General features: G+C 37.9%; 1 protein-coding gene across 5 annotated transcripts in view; it reads right to left on the bottom strand.

The window, feature by feature from the left end:
- LOC126754154 (cGMP-dependent protein kinase, isozyme 2 forms cD4/T1/T3A/T3B) overlaps positions 1–12,324 on the bottom strand; it is a 137,207-nt gene that overhangs the window by 31,390 nt on the left and 93,493 nt on the right. For 4 of the 5 annotated variants that reach the window (XM_050466099.1, XM_050466100.1, XM_050466101.1 and 1 more), the window contains one exon: positions 9,234–9,400. In XM_050466099.1, coding sequence (XP_050322056.1) covers positions 9,234–9,400 — 167 coding nt within the window. Of the gene's footprint in view, positions 1–9,233; positions 9,401–9,670; positions 11,368–12,324 lie in introns of those variants that run through there. The other variant, XM_050466104.1, reaches the window with a different exon arrangement.

Genomic DNA, 12,324 nt, shown 5'->3' with positions numbered 1-12,324 from the left:
ATCGCCTAGCAATTAAGATTTTACGATACTACAAAACAAGTATTATGAAATCCACAACAGAAGCCAACCGAAGTACATACACATAGATCTCTTAAAGCTTGCGCAAGACAAGACACAGCTACTGCCAAAACTCCACACTAAAGTTTAAAATACCATTAATTCTAAGTTTATTGCGATACAACAACTCAATATGTACATACACCAACAATTAAGAGGAACAACTTCACCAATTTCTCACAACTACGAAACCTTCCAACATACTTTATCAACCACAAATCAAAAGTTGAAGTAAAGATGGAAAGGAAAACAACAAATAATAAAACGAATCATTAGTTCAAGGAAAGGAGGCTAAACCAAAGACGAATCACGGTGTTTACGAAATACCAAATGGAGAAGAAAAACGGAAAAATTTTGTTAACGATTACGTGATGATGACCTCGTTAAAATCTATTTGGTTGGGGGAAGAGAGAGCGGGTGTAAATGGAGGTTGTTTACAGCAAGCCGTTACACACAATCGATGTGAAGATTATACTACGGCTGAGAGGGAAAGAAATGTAATAAAGAGCAATTATACTCGTATGTATGTAGAGAAATTAAATAATATGCAAAATTAAATCAATTTCAATGAAATTGGAAAGTAAATGAAAAAAGTGCTGCAATCGAAAGGCTGGAAGATTTGCAAATTATAAGATTTGAAAAGCATTAAAGTTAGTCTAAATACTACAGAAGCAACAAGAAATATGAAAAATTGCTTATCAGAAAGAGATAATTTCGACGGATAATCTATTGTGGTTACAAAGAATAAAATAGACCATATTTTATTTTTTGTAGTTTTAGATCTCGTGATAGTTAAAGTTAGGAAATAGCTAAAGTAAATGCTGAGAAGCGTAGAAACTATAGTGCCTTGAAGAAACGATTCTCTATTATATAGGGTATTTTTATAAATATTTTACTGAAATATGGTATTCAGGTCGAAATATTGAAATAGAAGCAGTCAAACGTTTCATATCTCATTCGACATACCTAGAGGTTTTGTATTAGAAAAATATGAAATAATATGGATCATAGAAGTTAAGCCGAATAAAAACGATTACAAAGTTATCTAAACAAAGGAGAGCATACTCTCAGCAATGTTTAAAGCAAAATAAAGAGGGAAATACAAAGAAATGGGAGAGAGGAGAGCTGGTAACATAGCTAGAAGGCATTCGGGCGCTCATAAAATACGTCGCACTGGAGTAGTTGTCAGGATAGAAACAGGATGACGCTCTAATACACCAGCTCCGTGAGTATAAGGACCATAGTCAACCTTTTATTGCAAGCTGTATCGGACTTTTTGTTTTATATTTTGTCGAGTAACAGTTCTGAGCCCGCTAACAACCCTGGTAGTAACAGGTGATAGATAAAATCAGTAAGTTTCTTTGCTTTTCAACTAGATTTATGACCATAAAAATGACAAATGACAGCTGACAAATCTTTGCTGGGTTATATAGCGCATTTAAGTCTACATTATAGAAATCACATTTCTCTTTGTCTTTCGCCACATATCGAAGCATTTTTGTTTTTCACATTTTAATTGTAAATTCAGAGGAAAAAGGTGATTGATTTAATCACTTTTCAAATGCTTTCTCAGTGCGCAGTCGACGCATTGGAGTTTTGTGTTTTTTTTTTGTACGCTTGCTTGCCACATGAGATGAAAACAAAGAATCCAGACCAATGACCGCAAGATTGACAGCGGCAACAGCCTGCGGCAGTCATCGGTATTCGACCAGCTGCTGCCAACGAAAAGATGACGAGGCGTAGAGCGTATACAGAAAGTGTGGGGAAGAAAAGGCAAAATAAAACCGAAATTGATAGAAATCAACAGCACGAATGCATATGTATACGGTGGTGTGTAGCAAAAACCGAAAAGCGTGTGCTGAGCGCTGAAGAAACCGGAATTCTTGCCAAGATTACCACATGGACCATGGAGACTCGTATATTTGCTTATATTTGTATGGACGTATGTAAGTACATGCGAAATGCTTGAATGATTATAAAAACCGCAACCCAACAATAAAGCAAAACACGGAGAAGCTAAGCGATTCGATGAATCGAACGAGCAAGCGAATCGTTGCACGAAACATGCCGCGAAGCATTTCGACGGCATGATGACTAAGTGCGGGAAGAAGCAGCAGCGCTGGAAAAAATAGCGGACGAAAATTGGAGTGCATTTTGTGCCAGTCGCTAGTCGCTAGCCGCCAACGTCAATTTCTACTACTTCTGGTTGACTAGCCGGCCGTTCGGCTGCTTCGTGCGGCTTTTGGGATTACTTATACGAGCACTTTCACTTTTCTCCTTGCAGCTGCAGCTGGTATGTGTACGTTTTGCCGGTGTGCGCATGAGGCTTGTTCCCAAGAATCATTTACATGGCGCAACAACAACAATGAAAATAATAACAAGCAAAAGATGCAATAAAAAGAAGGCGCCGCAAACAGGGAGGCGACGCGATGAGATGACAAGAAACATATGGCCGGAAAAGCGCATCGAATGCACGCGACCTGCTCCATATAAAATATTTACAGTTAGCTACATGCATAAGTGGGGTTATACATAATATATACTTGTATGCCTACAAACATTTAAACTAGCTGCTTTCGAGATGTGTGTGTGGACTGTATTGCACTTGCATTTTCAATCGCGCTCCAGTTTTGTTGCTACCCTCGTTTATTGCTTGGCAGGGCGCTAGGCGCTTGCGCTAACAGCATGCAACTGCAATTATGTGCACTCATACAAATTTGTATTTATTCATGGGTGTAGTTTAACTTGTTCGCCTTTATTTAGCATTTTTTTCGAATTCCGGGAAACATGCTACACACAAAAATGAGATGAATCAGCAGGCGTAACGAATATGAGAAGTTATAGCTATATATAAATGCACATTTACTCACATACATACATAATTGGACACATACATATATATATGTATATACATTTTTATATTTATAAAGACATACATATTTGAATATAAACATTGAGCCATAAAAAATCATCAGCAGTACTCGTAAAACTCAAATAAGGTGGGATCGACACGATGTTGACCTAATGGTAGGCAATAAATTACAAAAAGAAAAAAGCAATGAAGATACCAATCACAGGTGTATTTTTAAAGCATATAAGGCTATAAATATATCTTAACTTAAATTTGATCGGTCAGTTTGTATGGCAGCTATATGCTATATAGTGGTTCGATCTGAACAGTTGGCTTGGAGGTTGAAGCGGTGGCTTGGAAAACAATCTATGACGTATTTCGCGCTGAGTTCCATAGAATGGATCATAAGACCCTTACAAGTCGACAAAGTACTTTGAGCCCATCACAAATTTGTTAAGACGGCTAATCTCAGTTTGGGTTATGTCTTCTGTTTCGCTAAAGGTAAGACCTCCGAGATGTTTCAGCCTCAGTCTTGCAAAAACTAGATTGTTGAAGAAAAAGTGCCTGGATGTTTCTAACTCACCCTCCTCCTTACAACTTTGACTACTAGCGTCCGACAAGATATTTAGCTTTACCGAAAGAGTTGTCTATTTGACAGAGTCCAGTAAGAACTCGAACGATTGTGGCGAAGTAGGACAAAAGGATCTTGCAGTCGCACAGGGGTTGGTTGTCAACTGCCTGCTAAGCGCATGCGGGCTTCATTAGTTTACTGCTGGAACTCAAGTCGCCAATCGGGATCCAACTCGTTCCCATTCTGTTGTGAGTAGTTCAAGGGTACCCTCCCTATCTAGCTCATAGGTTTTGCAGTCTCCAACGATTCCGCTGTGACCAAGCACCCAAACGATTAAGGACAGACACTTTATGACTATCTTTGAACGTACAGTTAGCGAGCTCAGCGCTAGTATTGCCATTCTGCTGTCGGAATGAACGCTCACCAACCTGAAAGACGCTGCTCTTCGTATCAGTACATCTATCGCCTAATAGTAGCCACTTTTGAATGAAAACACTACAATATGCCAGTAACCTAAAACTAAGATTGACAGAGAGCTCCTTAGAGAATGCTCCCCCTAAAAAGTTCTCAGCTAGCTTCGACCCAACGTTGAAAAAGTTCACTGCGCCTCTTCTCCAGCGACCTCTCCCCACGCACACACAATACCTTGTCAAATAAAAAAGTTTTCAATACAAGAACTTGATTGTTACCGGTCAGTTTGTCAGGCAGCTATATTCTATTGTGGTATAATTTTCACCCTGTTTAGAGCCATTAGATGCTACTGGTAGACAGACTAGCACGGCGACCTAAGATCTATTGTACCTTCTCCTCTTTCTGATAAATGCTAGGACATGTCTATATTTGGATATATAGATCCAAGGGCATCATGCGTCTTTCGATTGCTGTACTGTGCAGAATCAGGAGATCGACACACTGATATAAGCATACCCATGTAATAAAATTAAGAAGTTTACATTAATTTATAATAGAGAGATTGGTGGATAAATTAGTAGCCCCTCTGAATAAATATTTATTATGAATCTCCTTTCTATAAATAACAACTGCAACTTCAATTAGAGTTGAGTAACAATGAAATTAGCAATTTAATGGTTGAATTTGGTGTCAAAAAGCATGATTAACAACTCGATTTCTTAATAATTTGCATTAACAATTTGTTTGCAATGTTGACGAAAATAATTTATGCAGCGTCGGTTGAGTCATAAACCCGACGTATAATAAATATTTTGGGAAAAAATTTCACTGAGAAAAAAACTTTATTTGCACTATTTGTTTTTGCAAATTGACAAGTAACATAGCGTCTTCATTTTAACTTTACAAACTTTACGCAGAAATATGCATAAGTAAAGTAAATTCAATTTAGCAACTCTCTCTTGATTTCTGTTTCTTTTCGAAATCGCTTTTATTAGTTTGATGAAATCTTTATCCACACTGTCTTTTCATTTTTAATATTTTTTTTGTTAATATTTTTTTTTTTAATATTTTTGTCTTTTCTTTGGTACTATATTTTTATGCTTCTTTCACATTACTACTCCACAGCCACTTTTAATAGTTTAATTTTTAATATTTTTTTCAACTCATATATGTATTTATAATATTTTGCCTTTTGTTCGTTGACTTCTGCGAATTTCAGTGTTTTCGTACACACTGTTTGTATTAAATATTATAAAACAAGAAAGCCATACGCCGCCGATACACAGCACATGCGGCCAAACCCACACAAACAAATAAACAAATTTTATTTCACATTAAAAATATATAAAATCACAAACAAACCGCACATTGCGCACACAGCAAGTAATGAAAACCAATTAATTCTATTAAATATATAATATATATTATCTCAATATATAGTATAGTATTTCGAGCACAAATTAAGAAGAAAAATCAACGAACTTCGCGATCTTATACGCGCGTTACTTGAAGCGCGCGCGCTTTAAAATCGCTTCGCGTTCACTAATCGAATGTTTAGTGCCGCGCACATATTATGGCAGATAACCGAACGGCGGCAAACAGACGCTTGGCTGTCCAGACGCGCTCACTCTCGGCGCTGTATCACTTAACCAGCCGTGCACCGCTCCTATCATGCTATGTACGTGAGCGCGTATGTGCATGTTTTTTGCTTGTGGACCTCCTCGACTACTCACTCAGCTGTAATAATAATGACTTCGAAAAATTTTCGAACTAAACAATTGAGCGCTCAATAAATGCTAACGTGCTCCAGCGATCACCGCCGACGCCGCACATTGCACATGGCAACGACGTACACAAAACAAAGCGGAGATGGCGTGTAAACAAAAAAGTATAACGCTCGCTCTCTGCTTATGACCAAACGCTCTGCAGGTAAACTGTTTGCAAACAATGGAGCGAGTACGCCGCGCAGAAAAGGTGTAGTCGGCAACGGAACAGCTGCTGTGCATTGCAAGAGCGGCGCGGAGCGCTTCAAAAACCTGTTCGAGAGCATATGGAGTGGAAGTAGAGTGGCCAGCATTACTCCACATTTCAAAGCATTGACTTCTTATTAAACTCTAGCAAATGAAATGAAACTGTTGCCTGAGAAGGTCACCATTTGTTTTAGTGTTTCCTAATGAGGTCGAAGTACGGTCAAAAATTATGGAAGCATTTTTTTAACAGATAAAAATTTAAGGTAAAAAATTACGTTGGGCATTCGGAAAAGACAAGACAAACACTCTTTCAGGTTACTGCGATCCCCTCTTGAGTTTTGGTATTGCAGCGAGATTTTAAAAAATATAGATTGTTAGAAAGAAGTTTTTGGCTAAATCTTTAGTCCATACATAAAATGACAAAACACAGAAAACGGAAATTGAAAAAGTTTTCTAAATAATATTCCTTGATCGTGAAAAAAAAGCCAGGTAAAAATTTACAACATTTCTCACCTTAAAAATAGCAAAAGACCGTCGCATCATTATAAATTGCGATTCATAACCTAAATTTTTAACTAGATCCATAGAACAGGGCTGTATTAATCACGTAAAATTAAGAGTAAAAAGGAAACAACGATTCCAAACCCTTCAATAGACTCCTGTGCTTAGGAAATGACGCTCTCATAACATAGCAAGAATATACTGAGATAGCTACAGAGAATAATGCTACTCTTATCTCCAGATAAGCAAAGAAAAATAACTTTGGAAAAATTTGGTTTTATCAAGCGGACGCGTTCCTATTGTCACTTATTTATTAGAAAAAAATCGCCGGTGTCAACAAAAATATATATATGTATATACTTATGTATACAATATACATACATATATGCACATAAACATCTGTATGTTCTTACTGTTTGTTGAATAAATCGCTATTGACAATAAATAAATTGGGACAATATTCTTATCTCAAAGTGCTAATCAACAATTACTTTAGACAGTGTTTCATCGAACCTGAGTTCAGACGTGATCTTTAAGTAAATGATTGTGCTGATCAAAATCTTTGTAGTATTTGTTTGTAAGTTTATTCTATTAATAAATCAACGAAAACAATAAAATTCGACTGATGATTTTGGGAATTACGCATTTTTGGGATTTTTATAATTTTTGAGAAATCTTAAGAAATCAAAATCAAATGAAATGAGGAATAAGATTTTGGAAAAATTTCTTCGTCGCCTTATAGCAAAATAACACTAAAATTTTAATATTGATTGAATTTCTAAAGGTCTGAAAATTAAAACAATGTTGCCTGCCTGACAATCGAGCACCATACTTAACCTCGGAGAAAGCCATGTTAAGAATAGAATAAAAAGAAAAAGAGGAGGGATTATATTATAAACAATATACCTAACCTTCGAAAAAGTCATGTTAGGAATATAATGAGGGGTATAGATGCAGCCGTCGAGAGGATGAATTAGATTATAAACAAAATACTTCATATGAAAACTTCTCAGAATAAAATGATTCTTTCTCCGGCAAATATTAATAAAATCACTTCGATGTCTATGGAAACAGAAGAAAGTTATTGAATATACTGACTTAATTGACACAATGGCTCTGGCACAGTTTAAAATCAACTAGGTTTTCCGGAAAAGGAGCAAGTTTACAGCCTTTTCGCACCGGAGTTAATTGATCTACTAATCTGCTTTTGCTCGTTTAAAGCGCTAATTTAGATCAATTTAGCACACACAAAAAAATATTTTATAATAGTACATTTATTCTTAATGGAATTCGGATCAAGTTGAAACTGCATTGCAAGTCTGCGGGTTGTTGTCCAGGATGTAAATCTGGCCGTGTTTAACTCCGTGGGTTGTTGTTTAGGCTGTAAATTTGGTTGTGTGCATTGATAAAATAGCAATCAGCTGAAGAAATATAATCATTAGAAAATGTAATCAATACAAAATGAAGAATGAATGAAGAACAGCTGATCTTTATCGTGTCTATAGTTAATCGAGTAGCCGGCTGTGCGAAAAGCAAAAACTGCTTTCTCAATTGTAATCTTAATGTACTCAATTTGGCTGTGCGAAAAGGCAATTACATATAACTGATGATCTTTACAGCATTGACTATCAAAGCGGCAATTAATATATGTAGATCACTTTAGCTTGGATGGAAAAACGGGGGCTGAGTTCGTGCAACAAATGTTGCAATGAGGCAGTGAGAGTGCTTTATCACTTAATTCGGAAATATTTGCAATTAGTAGAGATATTGTTAATCTAACATTCCCACGTTCTGTTCCATTTCAGTGGTAAACAACAAAAGTTTGTAACTTTGGTAAGTTTAAACCAAACTAAATTGAATGGAACGTTTTCAGCGGAATTGTTGCTATGATTTATGTGTATAAAAGAAAGACGAAACTTAAGTGCATTTGCTCTTTCTAGGAGAATTTAATAGTCAAATTTCGACAAGAAAAATCTGGTTAAGAAGTATCATCAGTTTTAAAGGCCAATTTGAGATTCACTATTTGTCGGCTACACACTAATAAAATTTATAAGAAAACAAAACTTAAAAACACCTATTAACTTTATAGAAAAGTAGTGAAATCCAAAGTAACGGTATTTTTTTGTTTTTATAATTTTAGGTGTCTATTTTATCCAATAAAACACGCTTGTTGACTTGGTTAGCAAGTATTTAGAAAATATTTTAAAAATATGTATAAGACCTGAGCACTACTATTTTCATGAACACAACTGTATTCTTATATGTAAATACATATCTTAAGCCTGCTTCTAATAGCATATGAATTCATATATACCAACATATACATATGTATGTATATTTAATTTATGTATATGTATATAATATTTTATGTATTCAGAAATTTTTCTAAAACGTTAATTGGGTTATCGGTTTGTATCAATTTCTATCCATTTTATAAAAATTGAATGGAGAAAACGACAATTTCCTTAACCATAACAACCCTAAATTAGAAAGACAGCACTAGCAAATTAAATTGTAAAACTTTTAGCCATCCATACACCCGGTGCGATCGTGGAATATAACACACATCACAAAAAATCTTGCCTACATTTAGGCGGCGCGCAGCAAAGCGCCTCACTGATCGACTTTATGAGTGCGCGACGAGCAGCTACAAGCAGTCAGTGTTTAACATGCAACGCTTGTTTTTATTTCAATTTTTGGCTAGTATTTTTTTAAGGCAGCGCTTAGCATTGAGCAGCAACTTTTGTTGTGTTTATTGTTTTAAAAACTGTCGGCGCTACACTTGGTGACTTTTGTCATTCAACAATGCTATTTTGGCTTCACTTCATGTATTTTGCTTTAAACAATTATTCACTCTTGAGGGTTTACTCACCTTCCATGACATAAACAATGCTGCCGACATCGCCTTCCTTGATGATGAGACTCTTTGCCGCATACTTAACGGGATACATGCAGTCGACAATTTCGCGTATTTGGGTTATATCTAAATTCTTCATGAAATCATTGTCCAATATGGCTGATTTGATGAGTTCACGTGATCTACAAGAAATCAAGAGAGAGAGAGAGAGAAAAAATTCATAAATATACGGAGCATAAAAAAATAAATAAAAATGCTGCTTAAGTGGTAAACAAAGCAGGCAAAAATAACAATTTACAATAATAAAAATATTAATAAAAGCAAATGATGCGTTGGAAGAATTCTTTGCACGCGCAAAGACACTATACATAAGTATATATACAAGAATATTTAAAAATACAAAATATGATTTGTGCATGCTTGTATGCCGTGCCACCCGTCCCCGCGCTTACAGCTCTGATTTGGGTATCTTGATCAGCTCACTATCCGCATCCACCAGATCGGAGAGCGGCTCCGCGCTGTAGCCCTGCCGCTTTATGCGCGGCTCACTGCCCGTTGCAATCATGCGCGTCGATTCCATGCCGCCATGCGCCGCGACTGCTGCTGCCGCTTCAATACCCTCCGCGGTGTGTTGCAGGAATACTTGCGTCAGCGGACGCACCACCTGCCGAAATTTATCCAATTCATTTTGCAGTTCCGTCACTGTTTGATCTTTATTCGCGCACTCCTGTTGCAAGCGCGCTATGCTGCTGCAGAGAAAACGTATTTTATCACGATTCTTTACGAGGCGCGCGTCCTTTAACTGCAGTTCGGCTTGCAGCTTAGTTATGACATCTGTGTGACCGTTACTCGAGGCGCACGCATCATCGTCCTCCTCAGGCTCACCATCGGGTTGTGTTGTATCGCTGCCGGTCGAGACGATGCTCAGCAATTGATGGCATGTCGTGCACTGACTCTTCTCGAGCTCCTGCTGCAATATGGCGCATTTGAGTGATTTGCGATGCAACGCCTCACGCACTAATTGCAGTTCGCGGCGCAATTCCACCAGTTGATCTTCCAAGTGACGCGTATCGCGTTGCCCAACATCGCTTGTGTTGTTGTTCTTGTTATTGATGCGAAACATATTCATGATTGGCGATTTGACGGAGCACGGCAGACAGAAAAAACTTTAATTCACTACAATTTATTCAAACTAAGTACACTTTGTGATATCGAACCAACGCGCGCTGTTGTCTTGCGGCGACTGTTTATGGAAAAAAATTCGGCTATGCTAACTACGCGCGCCCGGCGTTAAAGCACTTCACGCTGTGCGACTGCTACGTAGCGCTTCTTCTCTACTATTTATCGCTGCTGGGCGTCACAACCGCGCTGTCACACCGACCGCTGCAAGGAACGGCGGCCGCGCGCGCTTGCGTACGTGAATGCGCGCCCTAAGGTCGCCGCGCGCGCTGGGCCTTTCGCCGCCGTTTTATTCTCCGCGTTGGTACTTAAATTTGTTTTCGTTTTCGTTTTTTTGTTTGTCACTTTCGCGTTACACAGCTGATCAATATGTTGTTCGTGCGATAATTAAAAAATTTGGGTTTGTTTATGTCGCTGTTCGTTGTCGCGGTTGTCGCTTCGGTCGTTTTCGAAATGTCACGCGCTAAAAACCAATTCACTGCGCTTCATTCCACCGCACAGCGCACTGCCAGGCGACTGTAAAGAGCGCGCGTCGCGGCGCTACACAGCTGACACTCTCAATTAGTTGGGTGGCTCATTGCCAAACGATGCGCCCGCTGTTGTTGCTTTTCTAGTAAGTTTTTACTTTTTATTTAATTTTTTTTTGTTTCATGATTTCAGTGTATTTGCTTCGTTGCCGCGTTCGAGCGCGCACTGGCATGGACTATTGTACGCAGCGGTGGCAGCTACGGACAGCCATTGCTACGGCTTGCTGTTGTTCTCGCTGCTGCAGCTGAAATTATTTTTGTTATTGCTTTTTATTTCATTGACTTTGCTGCTCTTGTTTTTTAGTTTGTTTGCAATTGTTGTTGTGTTTTTCAATTAAAAGCAATTAAAATGAGTCTGACGTTGCCGTTCGCCTGCCGGTATGATGCTGTTTGCTTGCCACATTAACGCTGCTGCAGCACCAACAACAACAGCAACAGTACGCGCAATAACAACACTTTGTTAAATGATAATATTTAATAGTAATAACCCGAGCGCGGAGCCAGCGCCAGCAGTGTGTAGAGAAGTGGCCGAAGACCAAGCGTTGAAAAAAGCGCCTAACACTTCTCGCAAGCACTTTGCTACTGATTTATATAACGGAGGTCGAGAAAGAGAATTTTATTTTCGTAATTTTCATAAAATCCCCCCAAAGTTCCCGCGCATTCGAAGTACCGTCATTGCAATGGATTTCCTCTTTCAAGTAGTTGACACAGAATACTTTCTTTCATTTTTATTTCTATGTATATACATATATACCTATACTAAGTGCAATTGTTTGTGGTGTTTGCGAAAAATATTTTGAATGGCAGCCAATTTTGTCTCTGACAGAACTCTCATGTGCAGCATCACAGTTGTAGTTGATAGTCATAGGCGTACTAGAATAAGGGGGTTAAATTTGTGGTGACCGAAGTCGACTTATAAAGTATTTTTTAAAAGCAGTTTGAATGTGTTTGTATTATGTTGTTGGTATTGAAACCTTGAGAGTCAACTTTGGTAACGTCAGATAGCGATGCTAAGAGATGAATGGTAGAGAGGTATTGGAAAGAAAGTAAAGTAACTAAATTGTATTCTTTCTGGGATATGTGATAAATGTCTACGACCCGCTAAGTTCAAATAAGGGCGTATTGAACATGCAACTGGTATAAATGTAATATACTGGTATAATAAATGAGCCGCTAATTTTCGAAAACGGGCAATCGAACTAATAAATGGTATAGATGATATAGACCCGTATAATAAATGACCCGCCAGGTTTCAAGACCGTCGAATCTAAAAATTATCTGCTATAAATGAAGTAGGTAGGTGTAGTAAGCGACCCGTCAAATTTCAGTAAGGGCGAATCGAACATGCAGCTGGTATAAATGTATTAGACTGGTATAATAAACGAACCACAAGGCTTAAA

Source organism: Bactrocera neohumeralis, chromosome 3 (genome assembly GCF_024586455.1).
Source record: "Bactrocera neohumeralis isolate Rockhampton chromosome 3, APGP_CSIRO_Bneo_wtdbg2-racon-allhic-juicebox.fasta_v2, whole genome shotgun sequence".
NCBI lineage: Eukaryota > Metazoa > Arthropoda > Insecta > Diptera > Tephritidae > Bactrocera > Bactrocera neohumeralis.
The sequence above is the reverse complement of the archived record's forward strand: the minus strand, read 5'-3'. Positions and strand labels throughout refer to the sequence as shown.